Here is a 27,967-nt window from a genome sequence, read left to right as displayed (position 1 = left end):
GTGCTCTCCGCCCAACCACTGCAGCACAACCTGTTGAGATGGATGAAGTCACGAGGGAGGAGGTAGGCACTGCATTTATTCCATACACAGGCGCACTCTCGGGGAAAATCGCCCGCATTCTGAAGAAACACCGGGTCGGAACTGTGTTTTGTCCTCCAAATAAAACTCGTGCACTGGTGGGGAGCACCAAAGATGATCTCGGTTTGAGGAAGGCCGGCGTGTACCAGATTCCTTGTCAATGTGGCAAGTCGTATATTGGTCAGACGATGCGTATCGTCGAGGATCGATGCCGTGAACACCAGAGGCACACTCGACTGATGTATCCGAGCAAGTCGGCGGTCGCTGAACATTGTATGTTGGAAAATCACGCCATGGAGTACGACCGCACGAGGATTCTGGTACAGACGTCGAGATACCGGGACAGCGTTGTTAGAGAGGCCATCGAAATTCGCACCAATGACGACCTCATAAACCGTGACTGTGGCTATAATCTTAGCAAGGCTTGGGAACCAGTGATTGGGTTAATCAAGAGTAAATCGAGCAAACGTATAGTTGTGACGACCATGGTGGACAGAGCCATCACACCGACGTCATCTCAGACGCCGTCGCAATCTGTTCCACCGCGCGACCGTGGCGCGGGGCGCGGACGGCGGAGGGAGTGCACCGCGGGCGGAGGGTATTTAAATAGGCCGCTGCCGCGACCGAACCCAGTTCCCTCTGAGCAGCCATAGTGTACGGATCTCCGCGCCGGCACGTTCACAGGAGCTCAGTCCGTCAGTTCACCTGATGATGGCGACATGTATGATCGCCGAAATATTGTGCCCGTTGGACACTATAGACCGGCAGCATACCCATGGATATTTTGATTATCAAATACACTGGGAGAAACTCAAGAATCACTTCAATGAGATAGTTTGCTGTGATCTGCATTTCCTCTCATCTGGTTTGGAGGTCACACTACCACTTTATTTTTGAAACATAAGCACAATTTCTTTATTCCGAACTTTTTCACACTGTTCACCATGTTTCTCCTTTTTTTTGGGTACTATTATCCTTTTGCCACTCGATATAGCTATTTGTTCAAACACTGTGTTTTTAATCTGTAGCAGTGTAAATATTTACATTGTTAAAAGCACAGTGTTCGAACAAATAGATATATCTAGTGGCAAAAGAATAATAGTACATCACAAAAAAGAAAGAGAAACATGGTGAACAGTATGAAAAAGTTCAGAATGCAAAACTGTGGCTTTGTTTCAAAAATAAAGTGGTATTGTGACCCGCATACCAGATGAGAGGAAATGAAAATCACAGTGAACTATCCCACTGAAGATGTCTTAGAACAAGAAAAAGGCATCTGAGAAAAATGAATGAAGTTGAAGCAAGGAAAGGTGGCTTTATTTACAAAACAAGTAGTTCTAATTTTATGCTCATGATCCATATGTGAGTGATACATAGAGGTTTTAGTATATTTGTTTAGTCATCATTCAAATCCAGTTCTTGAAACATTGTTTAATAGACTTACTCAGGATAGTTTATGTCTATCTTCAACTGCTTCCAGTTCAGTTCGCTCACTATCTCTGTGACACTCTCCCATGGATCAAACAAAACACAGTTGAGCAATATTTTAGAACTGGTCAGCCAAGTGATTTATAAACAATCTCAATTGTAGACTGACTGCACTTCCCCAGTATTCTACCAATAAAGCACCACTCTGAAATCTTATTGATGTCTGATTGAATATTTACACTGTTCCTTTCAGACAGTATTTCATTATAGATACATGCATCATTTGCAAAAAGCCTGATTTTATTATTAATATTGTCTGCAAGGTCATTAATATACAACATGAACTGCAAGAGTCCCAACACACCTTCCTGGGGCACACCAAAAGCTATTTCTACTTCTGATGATGACTCTCCACCCAAGATAACATGCTGTGTCCTCCCTTCCAAAAAGTCCTCAGTCCAGTCACAAATTTCACTTGATATCCATATGACTGTACTTTCAACAACAAGGGAAGGTGTGGTACTGAGTCAAATGCTTTTCGGAAATCAATAAATACTGTGTTTATCTGACTGCCTTGATCCACGGCTTTCAGTATGTTGCCTGGGGAAAGTGCGACTTGGGTTTCACATGACTGTTATTTTCAAAATCCATGCTGGTTGGCATTGAGGAGGTCATTCTGTTCAAGATAGCTCATTATGTTCGAGCTCAGAACATGTTCTAAGATTCTATAGCAAATCAATGTCAGGGATATTCAACAACAGTATTGTGGATAATTTCTACTACCTTCTTATAGATGGTGTGCTTTTCCAGAAGAAATAGGCACAGTTTTTTGTGCATAGGAGTGATAGCCTGGGGTGCCATTTCATTTCGTAGTAGGATCCCTTTGGTTTTCATCTGCAGTGTCCTTACAGCACAGTGGTAGATGGATGATACAGAACCGTAAGAACAGGAGATAACTCAGCTGTAAATGCAGTGTAGAATCTGATAGGGATTCCATCAGGCCCTAGAGCTTTGTCAATTTTAACAATTTCAGCTGTTTCTCAACACCACTGACAATAATACTTATTTCATTCATCTTTTCAGTGGTACGAGGGTTAAATTGGGCCAGTTCTCCAAGGTTTCCTTTGTAAAGGAACATTTGAAAATGGAGTTAAGCATTTCAGCTTTTGTTTTGCTACTCTCACTTTCATTTCCTTTCTCATTTGCTATAGACTGGACACTAACTTTGGTGCGACTATCAGCCTTCACATATGACCGGAATTTCCTTGGACTTTGTGAAATATCTATTGACAATATTCTACTACAGTAGCCATCATTGAAGGCATCACACATTGCTCTCTTGAGAGTCAAACATGTTTCATTCAGCAGCTCTCTATCTATGGCCCAACACTTTGGTTTACATGTATTATGCAGTAGTCTTTGTTTCTGTAGAAGTCTTTTTACAGTGACTGTTTACCCCGAAGTGTTCCTCCCATTATGAACTGTTCTACTGAGTACATAATATCCAGTGCATGCCTAATGATTCTTTTAAACCTAAGCCATAGGTCCTCTACATGCTCCTGCCCTGTGCTTAAAGTTTCAAGTCCCTCATTTAGGTATGACATTACTGATTTTTTTATCTAGCTTACTAAATGTATACATCTTTCTGCTTGTTTTAGTTGTTGTTTGTACATTGGTAATCATTGTTGTCACAACCGCATTGTGGTCACTGATACCAGTTTCGCTGTGGATATCCTCAATGAGGTCTGGTCTATTTGTTGTCATTAGGTCCAAAATATTTTCATCGTGAGTGGGATTTCTAAATATCTGTTCTAGGTAGTTTTCAGAGAAGGCATTTAGTAATATCTCACAGGATGTTTTATCATGCCCACCACTACCAAAATTGAATTTTGCAAATAAATTTTTGGATGATTAAAGTCTCCATCAATGATTACAACATGAGTGGGAACTTGCGTACAAGTGAACTGAGATTTTCTCTTAAGTTTTCAGTTTCATCAGGAGATGAGTCTGGTGGCTGAAAGAAGGATCCAATTATCATTTTATGCTCACCCATGATACTGAGTGTTGTCCAAGCAATCTCACATGCAGTTTCAATTTCTATCTTGGGGGATTTGAGTTTCTCATCTACTGAGACAATTACACCACCTCGATTTCCCATTAGCCTATCCTTTTGATATACTCTCAAATTTCCCCTCAAAATCTCACTGCTATTAATTTCAGGTTTCAAACAGCTTTCTATATCTAGTATTATATGAGCTACACATAAGGTGAGTGGCTGCCTGTTCTCAGTTATTGGTTGTTCTTATCCTACAGGTTCCATTACTATAATATTAACAGTTCTTGAGAGAGCTAGGAAATATAAGTGAGCTATTTCATTTGCTATATGCCTCATAATTTGACAGAAGCTATTCTGCATGTTTCATTTAAATATCTTTGATAACTCCTCTTCCAACTCTATTGAGTAAGATTATCCTCTATCCCAATGAAATGTATTGCTGAAGATTAAGTAAAAACTTTGTTCAAAGAAGTGCTTGGAGGAGGAAGACAATCATTTCACCACAATACCTAGGGATCACCACAATAATGCTCTTTCTTTTACAACAGAATACTTAGGCAGTAAGTCTTTGAATAATGGAATCTATGCAATGTTATCATGAAACATCATGTAGCCTATATTCTCCATCTCAAAATGGTTAGTAAGACATCATCACACTTCTGACTAATTTATCAATATTCATTCCGAATCACCTCTCGATCCTGAAGATCTAGCACAAAGAATGTGGGAAATCCTTTAGTGTTGTTTTACTATCACATGGTCTCCTCCTCATCTCCTAATAGCACCTGCCTTGTTGACTCTTGAGTTGGGAAGCCTTTTCCTTCTCACAACAATATTATTTTATAATGATATTAATTTTCTTCAATTAGTTTTCATGTAAACTACCACTACCTATTACAATCTTGAACAGATGTCAGAAGACTCTACACGTACTTTTATAACAAATGTGAAGAATTTACAATCTTATTAGTTATATTTGGTTGCAAATAAGGGAGGAGAACAGCAGTGTGAATTATTAAAATACAGTACCTATAAGAGTGTACAATATCATATGAACAGGAAACAATCTTAGCAATGGATGCAAATCATAGTATCATCCAGTAGAATAGCCCTACAAACTTCACTTTCCTTCAACATTATGCATCTCATTTGTCAATTTCAAGATTATGAATGCATAATTTGATCACCCTTGAATTCCACATTTAAAATTATAGTTTGCATATTTACTACAGCAGGCTAGTAATCTATTTGCCACAGATCACACACCATATCTTGACAGTTTAATGTGAGGGTGGGAAGATATTTTGATCTACAGTCACTAAAGTTCCTGATAGAGGTCAGGCCTGTCCCACTGTTTTTACGGCACTGCCAATCATTACCAAATACCTCGTGTATCTTCTTCTCTGCTTTGTTTTGCTCTCTCACAGGCACAGTGTACGAACCCTAGACAGGATTAAAAAGTTTGCCAGATCTCATCCAGGTGAATAACCTGGGATTCCTGTGAAGAAAATGTTAATTTTAGTCATAATTTCTATTGTACAAGTCCTTCTTCCAAAATAAAAAACACACACCCATTCACACAAGTACAAAACACACACACACACACACACACACACACACACACACACACACACACACGTCTTCTGTCTCTAGGCACTGGGGGTCGGAGACAGGCCCTAATGCCTGGAGACACTGGCCGCGTGTGTGTGAGAGTTGTGCTTTTGTGACAGAGTGTGTGTTTTCTATTTTGGAAGAGGGATTTTGTCTGAAAGCCCTATTTATATTTTCTTTTCTCTTAGGAAGAGAATGCAGTGATATTGAAGAAGAAGTCAACGACTTCAATAAATTAGTAATAAAGAATACCATCAAGATGTTACATACAGGAAAAGAAATAGTTCCTTCTGTGACAAAAGTACTTAGTGTAGCTTGAGAAGATAAACTGGAGGTGCCGGCCGAAGTGGCCGTGCGGTTAAAGGCGCTGCAGTCTGGAACCGCAAGACCGCTACGGTCGCAGGTTCGAATCCTGCCTCGGGCATGGATGTGTGTGATGTCTTTAGGTTAGTTAGGTTAAACTAGTTCTAAGTTCTAGGGGACTAATGACCTCAGTAGTTGAGTCCCATAGTGCTCAGAGCCATTTGAACCATTTTTAAACTGGAGGTGGGGCAGCATCTGTTTAAAAAATCTACTATAGACAGCAGGATTTGTTAACAAAGGAAGTATTTTGCTAGAATGTGATGAGGTTCTTCTTTGGGAGTCACATTTCCTTGTGCACATTAAGAAAGTTAGGGAAGCTCAACAAAACATTTTTTATTTCAATGAGTTGTGCATTGACTGCAGTCTAGCACATGGCAAATGTTGGCAGAAACCATGGGTGTGGGGAAGTGCTTGCAGAAGAATGATAGTGGTAAGTGCGAGCTCAGAAAACAGATTTGTGAGACAAGCAGAGCTAAAGCTCTGGAGAAAATCGATGCAAGGAGATTAAATGGGCAAATAAACTCTGAGAATTTCGAGAAGTAGTTTTTGAAGATGGTGCTCTCAAATCTTCCACTCAATTTTGTCATAGTCATGAACAATGTGACATCATATTACCCAGCATTTAAGATAATACACTGCCTGCAAAAAAGGAGGGTAGAATGCAATGACAGTATGACAAAGGCTGAGCTGTATGCTCTAGTATGAGCAAATAAACCTAATGTAAAGAGGGTCTAAATAAGGGCGAACACTTGAGGGCAATATTATGGAAATTGAAGAGGATGTAGATGAAGATGAAATGGGAGATATGGGACTGCATGAAGAATTTGACAGAGCACTGAAAGACCTAAGTCGAAACAAGGCCCCAGGAGTAGACAACATTCTGCTAGAACTACTGATAGCCTCGGGTGAGCCAGCCATGACAAAACTCTACCATTTGGTGAGCAGAATGTATGAGACAGGTGAAACACCCTCAGACTTCAAGAAGAATATAATAATTCTGATCAGTTTGGATTCCACAGAAATGTTGGAACACATGAGGCAATACTGACCCTATGACTTATCTTAGAAGATAGATTAAGGAAAGGCAAACCTACATTTCTAGCATTTGTAGACTTAGAGAAAGCTTTTGACAATGTTGACTGGAATACTCTCTTTCAAGTTCTGAAAGTAGCAGGGGTAAAATACAGGGAGCGAATGGCTGTTTACAATTTGTACAAAAAACAGATAGCAGTTATAAGAGTCGAGGGGCATGAAAGGGAAGCAGTGGCTGAGAAGGGAGTGAGACAGGATTATAGCCTATCCCCACTGTTATTCAACTTGTATATTGAGCAAGCAGTAAAGGAAACAAAAGAAAAATTTTGAGTAGGAATTAAAATTGGTGGAGAAGAAATAAAAATTTTGAGGTTTGCTGATGACATTTTAATTCTGTCAGACAGCAAAGGATTTGGAAGAGCAGTTGAATGGAATGGACAGTGTCTTGAAAGGAGGATATAAGATAAACATCAACAAGAGCAAAACAAGGACAATGGAATGTAGTCAAATTAAATCAAGTGATGCTGAGGGAATTAGATTAGGAAATGAGACACTTAAAGTAGTAGATGAGTTTTGCTAATTGGGGAGCAAAATAACTGATGATGGTCAAAGTAGAGAGGATATAAAATGTAGACTGGAAATGGCAAGGAAAGCGTTTCTGAAGAAGATAAATTTGTTAACATTGAGTATAAATTTAAATGTTAGGAAATCTTTTCTGAAAATATCTGTATGGCGTGTAGCCATGTATGGATGTGAAACATGGATGATAAATAGTTTAGACAAGAAGAGAATAGAAGCTTGCAAAATGTGGTGCTACAGAAGAATGCTGAAGATCAGGAAGGTGGATCACATGACTAATGAGGAGGTACTGAATAGAATTGGGGAGAAGAGGGTCTCTGGTGCACCTTAACTAGAAGAAGGTCTCGACCAGTAGGACACATTCTGAGGCATCAAGGGATCACCAATTTAGAACTGGAGGGAAGTGCGGAGGGTAAAAATCATAGAGGGAGACCAAGAGATGAATACACTAAGCCAATTCTGAATGATGTAGGTTTCAGCAGTTATTCAGAGATGAAGAAGCTTGCACAGGATAGAGTAACATGGAGAGCTGCATCCAATCAGTCTCTGGACTGAAGACCACAACAACAACAAAGACTTGAATTTAATAATTTTTTCATAATGTGGGACCACAGTCATAATATATTTCTTGAAAGTCAGTACTGCCAAAAAGACAGTCTAATGGCAGTATTGACTTAAAAGAAAGACTTACATAGTCAGTTGACTAGCAACAAGAATAAGCCACACTGTGGTTTGCCTGCCACCATAATACTGTAACCTGAACACAACTGAACTTGCATGGAGAAAAATTAAACTTTATATAAAGGAACACAACATCTCTGGTGACACTTCTGATGCAAATCTCAAGAAACTCACAAAGATGCCTTTAATTCTGTTATTGCAAATGTTTGGGAAAAGTATAGCAGAAAAATTCAAGAGTTGGAGCTTGATTACAGCAGATGGGATGGTGTCATGGAAACTGCAACTGACCACATGATAATATGTACTAGTGGCTCTAGTGATGACTGATCTCATACAAAGCAGAACTTGAGAGTTCACTCACATGGACACAACAGAAAGTAAATCTTCACATAACAATACAGCCAGAGTGACCATGAAAGTGACTACAATTGGAGTCATGGACAACAGTAGTTGAGTTTAGAATCATTCCACACACCTGATGTCACACATTCTCCAACAGCCACTAAGTGTTCAGTAGTGTTCTAAGCACTCTGTTGTGAACGCTGTAGCCATTGCAAGCATTAGAAATTTATTTAGTGAATTTTTATTCTATATGTTGCAAGTTGTTGTGATTGGTAATGGTGGCAAGCAATAAATTCTACATAATAATAATTATGAGAGACATAAATTACAGGATACACACTTTCTTCAAATGCAGAGCCCCGCTATATGAATCCTGAAACTATCATTTGGAACAAGCAATACTGCAACCCCCATCTGTGCCTCGACCTGCGTGGACTGCCACTGTTCATGGATCGACTTTCATACAAATTGTGAACTTTTTCATGACATATGAACATGTTTTAAATGTTATATGTATTTAATTACATTGCTCTTCTACAAAACATTGAGTTTAACTATAGTTTCATATCATTCCTGATAACTGGTATTCACTCTGAAGCAATGTGTCAATTAGTATGACAGCTCAAGCTTCCACTGTACAGCATGTTTCAGTGTTCTATATCACCATGCTTTAGATCTGTTTTTACCAAAGTGCAAAACACCAGTGTAGGCTGGCTGCCCTGTGAAGGAGAGAGGCAGGGCTTGCCCCCTCACTGTCTTTTCCCCTCTACCGGCCTTAGTCCTCATTTGTTTATGTTCATGTCCAACTGCCCTGACATAATGTATGAGCTATACTAGTGGGTAATGTGTTCAACAATGGCAAAAAATTTTCTCCCCATTAGAATAGCCAAATACCTCTGGACACTATTAATTGTAGTGACAAAGAGGAACTGGGAGAAACCAGAGAGCAGAAGACCAAAGACAGTGCAGTGGTGAGTCCTGTGCCACTTACAGTACATAGATGATAATAATAGGAGCATACAGAGAAGTAAAGATGGATTAAGAGGAACATAAATTAGAAATGTAATGTATAGAGTAATAGAAATAGGGTGCGGGAGGGGTGAGCCTGCTTTTATTGGTAGTTAAGTCCAGGAATGTAGTGATGTTACTTTTGGGGTCAAGATGGCATGGCTCTGTCTTACACCAACATTTTCATGGGCTAAATGGAAGAGAGAGTCATTCGACAACATCCAGAAGCAGTTCCCTCACTCTCCCTCCAAATCTTATCTGGGATTTATCAATAATTTTTATAGACTGTAATCATGGGAATGAAAAAAATTTATAGTTCCTGTAACAGCATACCTCCTTAACCCAACTCAAATTCATCTGGTCCTTTTCCAAATCTAAGACAAGCTACATTCACACTGACCTCCATCCCACACTGAAGCTCACATTTGAACCTCTGCCCATATAAAACCAACCAGTAAATAAGAGTACCTCAATTTTGACAGCTGCCACATCTTCCACACATCAAATGTTTCCTTCACTGTAGCCTAGGCACCCATGGCAAATGGATCTGCTCCAACACTTAGTTTCTCAATAACTATACCAATGACCTTTACTATGCTTTCCTCTCCAGCAACTACTCCACACATTTTGTCTACAATGAAATCTCCTCCATAGTCTCTTCATCTAATCCTCTCACAACTACAGCTATAATTTCTAACAAACTCCGAAGCACCCCAGTAAGCTTACATTCGAACCTCTGCCCATATAATACCAACCAGTAAGTCACAATACCTCAATTTTGACATCTGCCACCTCTTCCACACACCATATCCCCCCCCCCCCCCCCCCACTGTAGCCTAGGTATCCATGGCTAATGGATCTTTTCCGACACTCATTTCCTCAACAATATACCAATGACCTCTACCAGGCTTCCCTCTCCAGCAACTACTCCACACAACTTGTCCTCAAACAAATCTCCTACACAGTCTCTTCATCCTCTCAGAACTAAAGCTACCAGGCAGATGGAGAGGGGTGGAGGGGGAGAGGGAGAATGCCTGCATAAGAGGGAGGGGGGGGGGGGGGGAAGAGTGGTGAGAGAAGGCAGTGCATGATGTGCACAGAGAAGGAGTGGTATAGACACAGAGAGAAAGGAAATGGTGAGGTGAGGCACTGGGAACAGGTTAGTGGATGTTTAGGCCAGGGTGATTGATAGTGGGCACGACTTTGGGTAACTGAAGCCTTGTTGGGGGTATAATTGAGTTTTTCAGGGTGATACTGGGTGATCAGAGGATTGCTGGTTAGTGTCTGGTTAACACATTTACTGTTTTCAGAGGAGCAGATGGCATGGGAGTCTCGTTTATGGATGAGCTGGATAGGATACTGTCTGTTAATAAAGGTTATGGTAAGTTTAACAGCATATTTTGACAACTCCTGCTTTCTACAGCAGATGCAGCATACAAACCTTACGACCATGAGTCTATACCAGAAGTCCAGCACGGCCTCAAGCAGCTTCTCACGGCCTTATGTCCATTCCAAAACTTGACACCAGAATCCATCTCCCTCCACACAGCAGCAACCCCACTTACTCCTACCTTTTACCTACTCCACAAACTCAGCCCCAAAGGTCTCCCTAATGGTTGCCTAAAACCAGCAAACTAATGTCTGTAGCCTCACATCCTACATTCAAGACATTGCTCACTTCCTTCATTGCATCTCAACAATTCCTGTCCCATTACCACCATACTCCTAGCTGGTCACATTGGATGTGATGTCCTTATACAGTAACATTCTCCATGCCTAGGGCGTTGCAGCAATGGAACATTAGTTTTCCCAGTGTCGTTATGATACCAAACCCATCTCCTCTTTCCTAACCCTCCTGGTCAACCACGTCCTGGCCGATAATTACTTCACTTTCAAAGGCCAAATCTACAAACAAATCTGCAGCACTGCCATGGGTACTCATGCTGCACCATCCCATGCCAACTTATTTATGGGCCTTGGAGGAATTCTTCCAATTCAGCCAACAACTAAAATCTCTTACCTCATTCAGATTCACTGATGACATTTTCATGATCTTAAATCATGGCAAGCACAATCTTTGATTTTTCCTCTAGAACCACATCACCTATTCCCAAATCCACTTCACCTGATCCTTCTCAAATCATCAAGCTACCATTCTAGAAGTTGATTTCCACCTCTCACATGTCTCCATAAATACATCTGTCCACATCAAGTGCACCTATCATCAACAGTGTCTCTATTTGACCACTGTCACCAATTCCAGGTCAAAAAGTCTCTTCCTTACAACCTCACTATCTGTGGCTGCTGCATCTGTAGTGGAAAGCAGGAGTTGTCGAAATACACCGATAACCTTACCAGAGCTTTTACTGACAGACAATATCCTATTTAGCTCATCCATAAACAAGTCTCCCATGCCATCTGCTCCTCTAACAACACTAAACCTGTTAACCAGCCACTGATCAGCACTCCTCTGATCAGCCAGTAGCACCCTGACCTTGAAAAACTCAACTACATCCACCACGAGGACTTCGACTACCTCACATTGTACCCTGAGATGAGGAGTAGCCTATCCAAACTCCTACCAACATCCCCCTAAGTGGTGTTCTCTTAACCACAAAACCTTGTCCATTCTAGTCCAATCCTAGTCAGTATCTTGCACCCCATGGATTGTTCCCTCTTGTGGCCCAGATGCAAGGTCTTTGCATACACCTACCCACCATTTCCTACCACAGTCCAGTCACAGGTATTTCCTACCTAATAAGAGGAAGAAGGGCCACATGTGAAAGCAGCCATGTTATATATCAGCTATACTGCATTTACTGTACAGCATTCTATGTGGGCATGACAAGTAATCAACTGTTGACTACCATGAATTGCCACCAACAAACTGTGGCAAACCGACAACTTGACCATCTGTCACCAAATGTGAGGCACACCACAACACAAGTGACTTCAACTGATGTTTCACCCTGAGGGCCATTTGGAGTCACCCTTTCTGCATAAGATTCTCTGAACTACACACACAAGCATTGCCTCTGCAACAAATCCTGTGTGTTTGCAATCCCCCTGACCTAAACCTCCACTATCCTCTCCCCACTACCTCACCTTGCCTTTTCCCTTCTCTCTATCACTCCTTCTTGAACCAGATGATGCACTGCCTTTCCTACCACTCTCCTCCTCCCCCTTCTTCTGGGGGCAATCTATCTATCCCTGTCTCTTCCTCATTTAAAACCCCTCTCCCTTCTCCCTCACTCTATATCTTCACCTTCCTGTCCTTTTCCCCTCTCCCTCAGTTTGCCCCCTTCTCCTTCTCCCTCATCTCTTTTTGTTCCCCCTGCACTTTTTTCATCTGGTTGTGGGACTGTGATGTCATCTGTCCAAACACCTGCCTCTTTCCCACTACCAACTCCTTGTGTCCTTTCCTGGCTTCTCTTCACCTCAGTCAGTTCATGTAACTGCTTTCAGTAATATAGTATCAATAACTTATCTTGACATGGCTATGGACGTGTGTACTACAGCTGGAAAAAGAGCTAGTACTCGGAAGCCAGTGCAAATGCTGTTTTCTGTTATGTGTTACTGTGCTCCATGCATCATCTGCCATAAGCAAACAGTTGCCTTTCCCTTATTTTCTGTATCGCTCATTCTGGGAATTTCCATTTTTGAGTACATGAATGAAAGAAGAACAATAGTCCACCTTAGGAATCCAGTACCCAAATGCTGAACATGACTAAAGGGACATGGTCTGTTATGCACATGGGGCACTTGGATCGTACCACCCAGCACTACTTTTCCTTAACTCCAGAGATTTGAACTTACATTCTAACATAAACTTGTACTCCACCACCCTCATGAGCTTAAGCTCAGTTGACACACAACCCCTCCTCCCATCCTGATCCAATAACATATTTTCATTCACTAATACACTTTTTATTTGATATTATTCCCTTATTTGTTCAACTTTTTACTGTCTTCCTTATTCTTTCCTGCTTCCTCCTTTTTCTTTTTTCTCTTTTCATTCTTTTGGTTTTTTTATTAAACTTTTTATTTCCATCTTATTCCTTGTATTTCACTCTTTTTGGTTTTTTTTGCCAGTCCTTTTTCTGCTTTCTTCTTAGATCTGAATTGCACTACTCAATATTTTCTCATTCTCTTTCTCTCACTCCATCTTTATTTCCTAGTCCGTGCTTCTATCATCTTTGGACTGACATTGGCATTGAACTTACCAAGGTTCTATATTTGACCTTCTACACTTTAACTGGCCTTTTTTCATCTTGATTTCCCATTGTCTCTGCAACTGTTAGGTCCCTCTCAACCTGGGATCAGAGTGACCTGCCACTCCTTCCCAAATGTATGCCTCTTTCCTCTTGGAGGAAGGAACTTGCAGTTTCCAAAGACAGGAATCAATCAATGTGTCTGATTCCCAGTACAGCCAAGAATTTTCTACGCGAGAGTCCTGGGAAAGGATGCACTCAATCTCATGAGGATTTACTTGAATGAGAACTCATTGCTCCAAGGTACAGACACTAACAATGGCTGGGGTATCCACATGATGCCACTTGATAAAGGACAACATAGCTTGTGTCTACTGACAGTACAGGAATTATGTCTCCTGAAGGTAAGCTCTAGACGGTCATACTGTCTCCTTGCAATTTTACTGTTTTCTCAAGCACATTCTCCTCTTAACAGATATAAATTGCAAAACTTGTGTACCACTGAGTGACAAACGCTGAGAACACTGCAGTAATATACTGCAGGTAAGTCATGTATTCCCAGAAATGAGTCCCTGTGAGGCTTATGGACATTGTGAAACACTCAAGTAAATGAGAATGAAAACAATGGTAATAAAAATTTTATCTACCTATGGCTGTAAAGAACAAAATATGGCCTATAAGTTCTGAAACCATGAAATGAGCTCTGAAAATAATACTATAAATGGACGTCCAGGAACATAAGTACCTATTCATGTGCCATATCAGTTTGCACTGGTGGTATCCTGACAACGTATTCAACAGTTGAAATCTTGGAGGTAATGTTGTCTTGGTCTGCCATGTGTTGATGATGGGCAACACTACAATTAAGTGTAGAGTAACCTGTGCTGATGCTTCATTAAGCTGTTTGTTGGGAAGAGAGCAAGTTGGAAGAAATCTGTCCTCATAGACAGAAAAAAGGTGTTAAACTGGTATGTGAAAATATTTAGAGTGCCACTGAATATTTCAGTGCATAGTTAATTTATTGTTTATCAATCCACTGCAAAGACCAAGGAGGATGCACATATAAATTTCAGGCGGTGTCTCACAACAAAACGGCTGGAAACTCACAGGAAGAGGTTGTCATGTATCAGTTAATTTCGAAGATGGCTTCAAAGTATACTACCTGAAAGTTAATTTTAAGTAATGATGTATGTTTTAAATGTAAGCCTATTATTAACAGTTCCTGAAAATTATGCTAATTTTCAACAAAAAATTCCTAAGCTAGAGCAGTCTTAATAAAACACTGCATTCCTGTACCACTTGGCAATGTAAGCTATCACCACAATGCTAAGCATGAGAAAGAAACTATTGACTTGAAAGGTTAATATCTATTGATAAATTCTTAAATGGTGGAAGAGATGGAACTGCATTTAACTGTCATCAACTGAATGTTTTCTGTAACTGCTATTTTTCAAACACAAAACTGACAAGACCACAGCAAAGGAACACTGATTCAAAGTATGAGTGGTATGAATTGTCCACGCAAACACAATCATGAGAGACACATTTATACAATCTCCTCATGAAGTTTCATGCTTTTTAAAGATTTTACATTCTACACATGCTGGTCAATGAAAACTATATCAGTAATGATTAACTTACTGCATTTACAGATAAAAAATGGATTCACTTAAACAGCTGTCTCAGAAACAAGTAGAGATGTGTAACAACCATCCTAAAAGAGGGAAAGCTTTAAATAAATATTACCCTCTAATTTAATTAATATCAGTAATGTGCATGGTAACGATATGAAGAATTACAAGATAACCCCACTTTCCAATGAACTGTGGGTTGTAATTATGTATACAAATGTAATAGCAATGATATAATGAGTAAAGGAACCACTCACTACAAAGTAGAGGCACTGAACAGTAGAGAACTCCATAAACAAGAAGCTAAAAAATATAGCTCAGCTTTCAAGCTTTTGTCTTGCTTAGAGCATGTGTGTACACATACATGTGAGTGCATGTGTACACCCAAACAGATGGTAACGTTCTCCTGGTGCTGCAGACTGACATAGCACATGGCTGCAGTCTTGAGAAAATATATTTCTCTATTTTCTCTCTGTGCATACTTTTGTTCAATTTTATGTGCCTATCTTTTGTGCACTACCTCCTCTGTGTGGTGAGTGGTTGTCTTTTCCTCATTCCATTACTCATGTTCCATCCAGCAGTTTCAATTACTGTGTGACAAAGAATAGTGAATTAGGCATGGTGAACTTGTAAAAAAATGGATATATTTTCTCAACGTTTCTTAACTATCTTAGAAATATAGAAAAATAAAATGGTTTTATCCTATGAAACTTATATAAGAACAGTAAAATTTTGAATAGATATAATTTGACACTTCCATTAGGTCCAATGACAACTGTTAACTAATTCATTCTTTTATGTACACACATATTAAACCACTTTTTAATTCATAATTATCTCACAAACTCTCAGTTTCTAATCTTACATCTTCTGTTGCACATTTTATTGCCCTGTCTCTGCAATATTTCAATCTCAGTTGCCTACTAAAATATTTTCACACTGTTTTGTGAAACAGTCCCTTTCACTGCTCATTCAAGAAATGAAAAAAAAACTATAATAATAAATCATGAGTTGCTTATTGTGAGGTGGTTACTGAAAAGACAAGTATATCTCAAATGATTATTTAAATCAACCAAAGTCAGATTAAAAGACTTATAGCAAGAGAATGTAGATTTACAGTTGTGGTATAACACAGTTTGTACTAGAAAACTTAATATCTCCAAGTGTGAGGACTTTGCTGTTGTGTTTTCACCAATGTACAATGAGGCTTGTGTTTAACATCCACTGTGAACAGTGTCTGGGTTAACCATGACACTTCATAACAGTTTTCAGTAGTTCTCTGATGCAATCTAAGATCACATTAGACCACGTACCTACTTCTGTGAACAAACTCACTAATGCACCCCGTGGTGGATATGTCAAATCCCAACTATCTTCATGATAATTTAGCCAGCAAGGAGAGGTGTGCTGGTGTGCATTGTTAACTTCTATGACTCTTCAATATGAAATACGGAAAGAAACTACAGAACATAGTGATCCATCTTTAATGTGGATGTGTTAAGCTCTGCAGGCTCTAAAAAGCTTTTCAACAGGAAGATGCTATCAGCTGGGACCAGATTTTGCAGTTTCCCAACTCTGCCAACATAACATGCACAGGGTTGTCCACACATGTGGAATCACTCTCCTAAAACAAAAACAAGTGGATAAATAGAAATTAAAAGTCAAGTCATATGAGATGGGAGAGGAGTAAGACATGCAGGGCTATGTTACCAACACAGCTGCCATTTTGAATGCCATCATCTTGAAAGCAACTCATAATTTTCATATGGAATAGAGGTCATGTAATATATTAAACAGATAGAGCATTACACAAGAAAAACAATAGGGTCTTTCATTTGAGCCCAGCTTTATTCATTCCCTGATAGAGGTTAACAGTGACAAAATGCATTGAGATCATCCTGACATTAGAAGACAGGAGCAGCCATATTACTGCAGAGGTTCCAACCAGTATGACCCAGAAGTATCACTTGTTATCCAAAATGCAGTGGTGAAACATCTTGTGAATTTCTGTGAAACTCGATCTGCTGCAGATACACCAAATGCTGGATGGTCGAAAATGGCTACAGATGAAGCAACAACTGCTGTTCTGCCATTGTGCAGTAAAGTAGACTGCAGTACTTGCTGTATCTTGCAGTAAATGGGAGCCAGCAGAGCACAAATAATGAAAATTTTGACTACACATAAATGGTAGACTTAGAAAATACAAATGTTACAGCATCTCACCAAGGATGATCCAGATCATTATATTAAGTTTGCATAATGGGTGAAACACAAACTGTACAAAAACTACATTTTCTCTGCCATGTACATCACAGTGCTTTGTGAAATGTGTGTGTAGATGGATGCAGACACACTATATACAGATAAAGCTAATTTATATGTGAATGGAGAGTTTTACACTCTAAGGAAAAAAATTACCCAAATGGGATGGAGTTCGATAGGGTAAGGGTGCCATGGATGAAATACATAGTTCACAAGCCATCATGTAATGTATGGTGAAGGATTCTCTGTACCACTGTCAGTCATTCCCTTTCCTGCCCAAATTAGGAAGCAAAAAACAATGGTCCATATGCTTCTGTATGCGCCTCAACTTCTCTAACCTCATCATCACAATCCTTATGTGAATTACATATTGGTGGCAGTTGCATCGTTCTGCAATATGTTAAAAATGCTGGTTCTCTGGACTTTCTCAACAATGTTTCATGAAAAAAGTCTTCTTTCCTCCAGGGATTCCTGTTTGAGTTCACGGAGCATTTCCGTAATACTTGTGTGGAGGCTGCACTGACTGGTAACAAACCTAGCAGTATGTCTCTGAACTGATTTGATGTCTTCCCTTAACTCAACCTGGTAGGGATCCGAAACACTCAAGCAGTACTCAAGAATGGGTTGCACAAGTGTTCTGTATGCAATCTCCCTTACATATGAACTATACTTGCCATATTTCTGCCAATAAACCAAAGTTGACCACTCCCCTTCCCTACAACCAATCTGCTCATTCTATTTCATTCTCTTAGCAATCCTACACCTAGATATTTAATAGACATCACAGTGTGAAGCAGCATACCAATATATTTGAACACAATGGGATTGTTTTTCCTACTATTCACCATTAACTATCATTTTTCCATATTTAGAGTAAGTTTCCACTCATCACACTAAATAGAAATTCTATCCAAATCATTGTGTATACTCTTACAATCACTCAAAGACAACACTTTCACATATGCTTCAACATCATCAGTAAACTATCACAGATTGCTGCTCACCCTATCCACGAAAGAAAAAGAGTGGTCCTATTACACTTAAATGGGGCTCTCCTAATGATACCTATGTCTCCAATGAACACTCACCATCCAAGACAATGTAGTACTTAAAATGTCATCAATCCACTCACACATTTGGGAATCTACCCCATTTATTCAGACCTTTGTTAATAGTCTGCAATATGGTACTGTGGCAAACACTTTCCAAAAATCTAGAATATGGCACCTACCTGTTGCCCTTCATCCATGGTTATGACGCCAATGCCAAGAAGTACTCTCTGTAATCCTGAATTGACACTCCATCTGGACCTAGCAACTTATTTGTTTCATTTGTTTTTCAACATCAGGGATGCCTATTCATATATCTTGCATACAGGAGTTTGTGCAGTTGTCAAATGATGGTATGTCTTTATGGTCCTCCGGGGTGAATCATTTTTTAAACATGAGATTTAAAACTTCAGATTTACTTTTGCTGTCTTCTGTTGGCACACCACACTGGTCTACAAGTGGCTGAATCGAAGCCTTTTACCCAATTAGTGAGTTTCCATAGGACCAGAATTTTCTAGGATTCTCATCATGATCTTTTGTTAGCATATGACTATAGTAGTTGTTGAATGCTTCATGCACTGATCTTTTTATGGGCACATCAATTTCTACTGAATTTTTCCAGTTGCCATTTCAGCATTTTTTTAAATTGAGAGTGCAACAATCTCTGTTTTCCCATTTCCTGAATTTTGTTATCAAACTGCGGTAGGTGTTTTCCATCCTTAAACCACTTACTTGGCACACACCTCCCAGAACATGATTTACAATCATGTTTATACTTTGCCCATAATTCCCCTATGTCCATCATACTGGAACTAAATGACATCCATTCATTGTCCAAGAAGGAGGCTCACAATTACTTATCTGCTCTTTCCAGCATAAAACTTTCTTTAGCCTTCTTGTTGGATTTATTAACTTTAGTAACTATCATGGCTATGTATCAATGTGACTGTCTCATTGCTGACAGTGTCAATCAAGTTGGCATATTTATAGCTACAAGGCTTAAAATATTTCCATTACATGTGAGTTGTTGCACTAGATGGCCAAGATGATTTTCAGAGAGAATATGCAGGACTTCTTTGGATGACCTGTACCACCTGCAACAGGTACACAGACTTTCCAGTCTATACTCAGTAGCTAATACCTCATGATCAGGATACATCCACACTACTGAACAAAGGCTTTCTCTGGATGATTCTCCAACAATTACAGTGGAATTGGGTTGATAGTAGAAACATACATTGATTAATTTGAAATTACTTAGAGTAGTTTTTCATGCCATGCAGCCAAACTCAATTTCAACTTCAGTTGATGCAATATGTTTATAGACTGCAATGAACACTCACCCCCCCCCCCCCCCCCCTCTTGATGTCTTACTTCTCTTGTCAATAAATGTTTCATGTCTCTTTAAATATTTTGAAGCTTTCTACTTCAGGTTTCATCCAACTGCCAGTTATAAGTATAATTTGAACTGGGCAGCTTTACAGGACAGCAATAAATTCAGCGACTTTGTCTCAAATGCTTTGGCAATTTACTGTTAAAATCTTAACATTTAAAATATCCACTCTGTGTGTACTGACTGGTGAATGTTCATCACAGGACGTCGAACAACAGCTTAGCCTAAAAAAACCTTATATGCACTCCATATGTACCCTGCTATAGCCAAGTAGCTGTGTTCTCTATGTAGTGCAACCCTGACCTACCTCACTGACTTCCCATTATTTAAACGGTGTAGTGGTGCAAAGTGTTACCAACAAAATAGCTTCTACTCTTTCTGTTGACCTGCAAAATTCTGTGGGAACAATGTTACAGCAACAGCAAAAGACGGTATGAAACTGACTTGTTATCATGTGGGCAGCTGTATCAAAATAGCCTTGAAGTAAAATCATTGTTGCCTTATCACATTAGGAGCCAAGTTGTAGCATGGGCAATAGCATTTCCCCCAAATGGAAGTGAAATTACTTATCCACCCTTAAAAGTTTGGTGTCTCAGTGACTGTGACACTAAAATCACAAAACAGTTTGGTAGAATATATTTTCCAATCCTAATTAGGAATTACTATAAATAATAGTTATCAACATATGGCAAGATGTTAAACAGTTTGCATAGCTTCTTCACTAGTGATAGTCTACATTTCTGAACAGGGTGCATAGGACATTGGCAGCAGCAAAGACCATGCAGGCAATGACCAGTTGCAAATCTATGGTGAGTCACTAACCTGATGGGAATGTGTGAGATACTGAAAGTGAAACTACTTTGAACCACACCACGAATTTAGTCCCAGAATGTGTGCCTACAAAAAAATCTACTCATAAAGGATAGTTATGATGCATAAATGTGGTTGACAATGAATTCTTTATATGCAGGTGTTTCATTGTTTTCCCTGTTGCTATGCAGAACTCAGTTAGCTTGTGTTGACATTGATGATCCAAACCTTAGTGATGTATATTTTTTTATTTTTATTTGCAGGTCCTGAAAATTTTGACAATGTCCATTCTGCAGGATCAATATAAATCGAACTTACTGACATCTTTCACTTGCAGTTTGTAACATTTTCAACAGTTAATATTTTGTGAGATTTGAAACTTTTAGTGCATGAATTGTCTGCTGAAGCTATGGTAGAGCTGGCAGATGCTAGTAACTTTCGGTTTTTTCTTAAATTTAAAGAACAACTAATGTTTTGCAGTCATTATTGTAATTTCTAACTCTTAAATATTTCTAAGCAGGTGTTTCGCCAGTAACATCAAATATATGGCTTTGCTAAGCATTTTCAAACTGTGTTAATTGCATGCAGAAGCTTTTTGGGCCAAATGTTTATGTAATGTTAAATGCTTTCCTGCAGCAATTTTTGAATGAAGCGGCCCATTATCATGAACAAAGTTTTGCATCTTAAAATATCAATTGCACACCAGATAAATATTTACTAGTTTTGTAGTCATTGAAATAAAAAGTTCAACCAGCGTGAAAGAACAGCAGTAGGAGCAATACTATGCATAACGATGTAGCATACTAGCCAAAGTATTCAGTATTTATGTAGTATTTACTTTTAGTAAATCAGGTTATGATATATATAGTGAGATATACCAATAGCTACATATGAAAAAAAGCAGCAACACAGCATTAAAAACAAAGTTCATGTTTGATGAATTCTGTGGTCACATGAGGTAATTTTCATCATGTAGCAAAAATGAAAAGTTTTAGTTTATTTACTGAGTAATGTTACAAAATTGAAAATATTTGCTTATTTACCTTGTTTGGTGCTGACTGCATACCATGAAATGGCAGATTTTCATAAAATGCCTTGTCCCCATCTGGCTGAAGAAGGCCATCACCTAAAGATGAGGTCAAGTCAGGCTTTGATTTATCTTTGGTAGCTGATGGATTTGGGCCTAAAAAAATATGTTATGCATCTGTATATAGTGTAAAAATGCTGAATAATTTAATATATGCAGCAGACACTTATAATTTAGTCTAGAATAATCGACAACTGTAATGAAATAAACATGCTTTGTAAAAGATAAGTGAATATGACTGATAATTTCACTTTCCAGAAAGTTAAAGACTGGGAAAGATGTTGAAATATATCTCCAGATTTGCTGCAGTGGACAAGTAACAGTAATAGTACCAGCTTCAAGAACATTAATAGGTATGAAAGCACAAATAGACAGATGGGAGAATCATGACCATGACACTCAAAAGGAAAGAAGCCATTACGTTCCCTACAGTTCTTCAGGTACAGATAAACACAATGAGGGAGGAATAGTCCATCTCCAAACAAATTACAAGAATTTCAGGAATGTAATGAATGATTTGTGTTTACTTAGGTAACACAAAGAGAAGAAAATTATGGCTGAGTCTGAAATTTAGAATCTAGTAATATCACAAATTAAAAAAAAGGAAGAAAACCTAATCTTCCTACAACCTACAGATGGAGTCTTAGTACATGAAGAATGACACTAATCAGAGGCACACAAAAATTATTGGATTTGAATATATTTTCTAAGTTAGTACATAGGACACATTTGAAATATATAACAAATCACAAAAAGATGAATGTCCTCACCTTTTTCAAATAATCTACTGAAGATTACAAATTTATTCACTGCTTGATTTTCATAGAACATTAATAGCTTAATTATATCTATGAGTAAATTACTTTGATAATATCAGTCTTAATTTGAACACCTACACAATGAACACGATAGCACCGCACTCCATTTCAGCTGGTGGGAAATGCCTTTAAAATTGGGGCAGATGGCAAACTGATCCAACCTCAGAAATTACAATTCACACACACCATGTGTAGTGCCTTAAGGGAACAAATTGCAAGTCATTCTTCTAGATATTTATTCCAAGATATTCTGTATATGCAAAAGCTAAGCAATTATATTAACAATTGGCAGACTGTTGTAAATCAAATTTATTTATGCACTATCTGAACTTCAAATTTATTCTTGATGAATGGTTCATTCTTTTGAAACTTCCCTGTCATTATTCAGTCCTTGCATCTCCTAGGAATTTATAAGAAGAAACTTAAGTAGTGACTGTAGCTAAATACCTATGAAACGTAGGCATTTGTGCCTAAAAGAAAAGAAAAAAGATCTACAGAAATGCAATGGTATAATTGTATGGTAAGGGGGTATGAAAGAATTATCATGAGAATTGGATTTCTGACTATGATAATTCAAAAAATAAATTTGGTAAAGAAAGTGAAATTACTGAAGACTGACTTAAAGCCCTTTCAAGAGAAAGGATAAAACAGCTGGTGTTAATGAACTGAAAGTAAAAGAGATATAAAGAACAAAGAAAAGTGAGTGCAAAAGAAAGAATACTCAATAAGGAAAAGAGGTAGTGGACAGCAAAAAGATAGGGTGCACCAAGGTGAGAGTAATTTAAATGTGTAGAGTACTGTCCATACAATTTGGAGCTCCAAGGTTGGTAACTTCCACAAGTGCCAACAACTCATTGTGGACCAAGCATTCACATTACGTGATATGCAAGATACCAAATAATAGCCTATACCTTCATATTCCAGTAGTAGAATTTCACGTAAGTCTTTCGCAAAGGACATTTAGGTAAAATACAAGAGTGCGCCTGTATTTGACTCAGTATTGTCATAATAATTCTTTTCCAATACTTTATGCCGCACCAATTTTTTGCTGTAACTGTTGCAAATTTTCAAAATAGTTGTTTGTTTGCAAATTCCTTTCAGATTTTGATCGTTCAGTTCCAAATGGAGGCCTAGTTATGAGGGGCATTCAATAAGTAATGCAACATATTTATTTTCTTGCCCAATTTCGACTGAAAAAATGCAGGATTTGTTGTGGGACATCATGGAATGTAACAGCTGCAGCCCCTATAGTTTCATGAAGTTCTGATAGATGTCAGTGTTATAAGTAGACTGGAATCTGTAATGGAGGTGCATTGAAAGCAGAGAGCTGTCATTGAGTTTTTTTTCCTGGAAAAACAGAACATCACAGATATTCATAGACACCTGCAGAATGTCTACAGAGACCTGGTAGTGAACAAAAGCATGGTGAATCATTGGGCGAGGCATCTGTCATTATCACAACAAGGTTCCTAAACCTGTTTGATCTCCTGTGTGCCAGCTGGCTGCACATAACTGAGATTCCTGCAATGTTGGAACAAGTGGGCACTCTCATTCGAGGTGATTGACGGATCACAATCAAAAACTCACTGCTAAATTAGACATCTCTGTTGGTAGTGGTGACACACTCATCCACCAGCTGGTGTACTCAAAAATGTGTGCTCACTGGGTTCCTCACTGCATAACAGACGACTATAAAGAGCAACTAAAGAGCCAACTGTGTGGAATTACTTGTGCGTTATGAGGCTGATCATAACAATTTTTGATGAACATAGCCACAGGTGTTGAAACGTGAGTTCATCACTTCGAATCAGAAACAAAACAGCAATCCATGGATTGCCACCACACCACCTCCCCTCCAAAGACAAACTTCAAAGCTGCACCCTCAGCTGGTATAGTCATGGTGACAGTCTCCTGGGAATCTGAAGGTGTTATTCTGTTTGATGCCCTCCGTCATGTACAACAATCAACTCTGATGCGTATTGCTACCCTCATAATATTGAAGAAATAATTTCAGCAAGTTCATCGTCACAAAAATGCAAATGAACGTATCCTTCTCCATGACAACGCAAGGCTTCACACAAGTCTCCACACCCAGGAGGAGCTCACAAAACTTGGATGGACTGTTCTTTCTCATCCACCCTACAGCACAGACCTCTCACCTAGTGGCTTCTATCTGTCTAGCCCAATGAAGGATGCACTCCATGGGAAGCAGTATGTGGGTGATGAGGAGTTTATTGATGCAGCAAGACATTGTCTGTGACATCTACCAGTAGAGCGATACCATGTAGGCAAATAAGGCCCTCTCAGTAAGGTGACATAAGGTTGTCACATTGAATAGAAATTAAGTTGAAAAATAGGGTTTCATAGCCAAATGAGTGGGGAGTATCATGGTGTATCAGAAGTCTGAATAAAACCAACCTGCTTTCAGAGAAAAAAGTGTTGCGTTACTTATTTAGTGCCCCTGTTACATACATAGGATACAAAATTTTAACAAATTGTCTCTTCTATTGGTCAATATATAAAGTAGAAGTAGGAAATATCCAAGAAAACCAATATTGATATGTTTTCAAATCCAATAATTCTTTCTTGGAAACTGAATGTACCTGAACTATCAATTTTTATAATTCTTCCAGTTATTGTGGTGCAATTGACAAGTAAATTCTGCTGATTATGTGTCTTTTTTATAATTTTATAATTCTTTTCTGAGTAACTGCTCTGTGTGTGCAAAATGAGATTGAGCCATTCTCATTTCCTGGAACTCAATATACAATCAATAGAATTAAGGACAAAAGGCATAAAACATGAAACTTGGACAAAATGTAACAGATTTTGAAAAACTGTGACAATAAACAAGAACAAGGCAAAAATTTATATGATTAACCATACTTAACACACCTCTACAGCAACTACATGCCAGCTGCAACATACAATTTTCAGCCATGTGTTTAACTTCCAATGTATTAATGCTATGGTGAGATGGAGATGATAAGATAACTCAGGAAGAATGCTGTGGTCTTATAACTAACAATTTAAGTATTTTGTATTGCAGGATTTTGGAAGAATATTGGTAATGAATACGTGATTTCAGTAGGGTAATACAACTCTCAATGACATTTTGCCATAGAATAACACAGGGGAAAAACTATAACAAAGAAGAAGGAAATACCACATTCTTACGGAAATTTACATTCAGAAATGAATGAGACAGTACCTATGGAAACTCCAGGTTGGAATATCAAAACTATTAGGAAAAGGATAGATTGCTATTCACCATAAAGATGACCTGTTGAGTTGCAGACAGGCACAACGAAAATACTGTTAAAACGTTATAGCATTTGGGCAACGCCTTCTTTAGCAAAGAAAACACATGAAAGCTATAGTGTGTAACAGTCTTTTTGTTGTGCTTTCAGGTCATTCTTAAGGTGAGTAGCAGTCTATATTGAGACAGTACCCAGCTAGTTTGAGCTACAGATTGTATTTATAGAACTGGGGACCTAGAAATGACAGACAGGCTTCATCCCTGCTGTAGCTCGCAGTGGTACACAACCCAACAACCAATGACTCAACTATATGGTGAGTGGTTATGATTACTGCTTCCATTATTGGTGTTCTACCCAGAATGTTTCAGTAACATATCATTATGTTAAAACTGTTCATTTTCTAAAGTTTGCCCTACTTGTCTGAAATGTTGATTGTAGTTTTCTTAAGATTAAAGCATCTGCAGCTTAAGCCCACCTAGTTAGCCGTGCAGTCTTAATGCACTGCTTTGCAGGCGGGTAGGCACGAATCTGCCAGCAGGTTAGTGTCTAGATCCTGTGTGCCGGCCAGTCTGTGGATGGTTTTTAAGGCGTTTTTCCATCTACCTCGACGAATGTGGGCTGGTTCCCCTTATTTCACCTCAGTTACACTATGTCGGCTATTGCTGTGCAAACACTTTTTCCACATACACTTACACCATAATTACTCTACCACGCAAGCATTGGGTTACACTTGTCTTGTGTGAGATGTTCCTTTTGGGGGGGGGGGGGGGGGGGGGACTGCAAAATAACCCTGGGTTTGGTGTGGGGTGGCAGTGGGATGACTGGACTGCTGTAGCCTGTTGTTGGGTTGTGTACCACTGCGAGCTACAGCAGGGATGAAGCCTGTCTGTCATTTCTAGGTCCCCAGTTCTATAAATACAATCTGTAGCTCAAACTAGCTGGGTACAGGCTACAGCAGTCCAGTCATCCCACTGCCACCCCACACCAAACCCAGGGTTATTTTGCAGTCCCCCCCCAAAAGGAACATCTCACACAAGACAAGTGTAACCCAATGCTTGCGCGGTAGAGTAATTATGGTGTAAGTGTATGTGGAAAAAGTGTTTGCACAGCAATAGCCGACATAGTGTAACTGAGGTGAAATAAGGGGAACCAGCCCACATTCGCCGAGGTAGATGGAAAAACGCCTTAAAAACCATCCACAGACTGGCCGGCACACAGGATCTAGACACTAACCTGCTGGCAGATTCGTGCCTACCCGCCTGCAAAGCAGTGCGTTAAGACTGCACGGCTAACTAGGTGGGCTTAAGCTGCAGATGCTTTAATCTTAAGAAAACTACAATCAACATTTCAGACAAGTAGGGCAAACTTTAGAAAATGAACAGTTTTAACATAATGATATGTTACTGAAACATTCTGGGTAGAACACCAATAATGGAAGCAGTAATCATAACCACTCACCATATAGTTGAGTCATTGAGCAAGGCACTTAAACATGAGCAACAACATTGCTTAATTTGTGAAGAAACACAGTACATGGAAAGGATAGATTGCTACTCACCACATAGAGGAGGTGTTGAGTGCAGACAGGCACAATGAAAAAAAGTAGACACACATTCAGATAGTGGGCTAAGTCCATCATCAGAGACAGAAAAACCACATACATTCACACAAGCATAATTTACATGCATATGCCTTTGACCTCTCTGGGGCCTCTCTGGGGCCTGACTGTGGCTGCATCTGAGGTAAGCAGCAATCTTTGTTGGGGTGGGTAGTGGGGACAGAGAGGACATGAGTAGTGGGGTACAGAAGAGGCATGAGGCAGGGAGGGAGGGGGAGGGGGAGGGATAGCAGGGCATGGTGGTAGAAGATGTAAACTCATGTTGGTGGCAAGAATCCAGATGGTACAGGCTCTGAAGCAGTCACTGAAGTCAAGCACTGTCCCCTTCCCTCGTACTCCCAAAGGCAGCACAAGCATCTTCCCTCATCTTTACCCTGTTATTCTTGCCCTTACCCACGCCATGTCTCTTCTGTGCCCCCACTACCCAATTCAGCAAAAATTGCTTTTTTTTTTTTTGTATGAAAGTGTGTGAGTTTCCTATGTCTGGTGAAGGACTTTCTCTGATAGTTGGATATATCTAGAATTCTTTTTCCTTTCATTGTGTCTGTTGTCTCTGATGCAATGCCTCCTCCGTATTGTTGTTACTCCATACTGCATTTTCCATTGCTAATATAAAGCACACATACATGGTTACAATGTGCCAACTGACT

General features: G+C 39.2%; 1 protein-coding gene across 1 annotated transcript in view; it reads right to left on the bottom strand.

The window, feature by feature from the left end:
• LOC124798758 (hemicentin-1) overlaps positions 1-27,967 on the bottom strand; it is a 1,218,631-nt gene that overhangs the window by 27,161 nt on the left and 1,163,503 nt on the right. Inside the window, exon 22 of the mRNA XM_047262286.1 lies at positions 21,578-21,717. Coding sequence (XP_047118242.1) covers positions 21,578-21,717 — 140 coding nt within the window. The remainder of the gene's footprint in view (positions 1-21,577; positions 21,718-27,967) is intronic.

Source organism: Schistocerca piceifrons, chromosome 5 (genome assembly GCF_021461385.2).
Source record: "Schistocerca piceifrons isolate TAMUIC-IGC-003096 chromosome 5, iqSchPice1.1, whole genome shotgun sequence".
Taxonomy (NCBI): domain Eukaryota; kingdom Metazoa; phylum Arthropoda; class Insecta; order Orthoptera; family Acrididae; genus Schistocerca; species Schistocerca piceifrons.
Note: the sequence above shows the minus strand (reverse complement) of the source record. Positions and strands in the feature narration are given on the sequence as shown.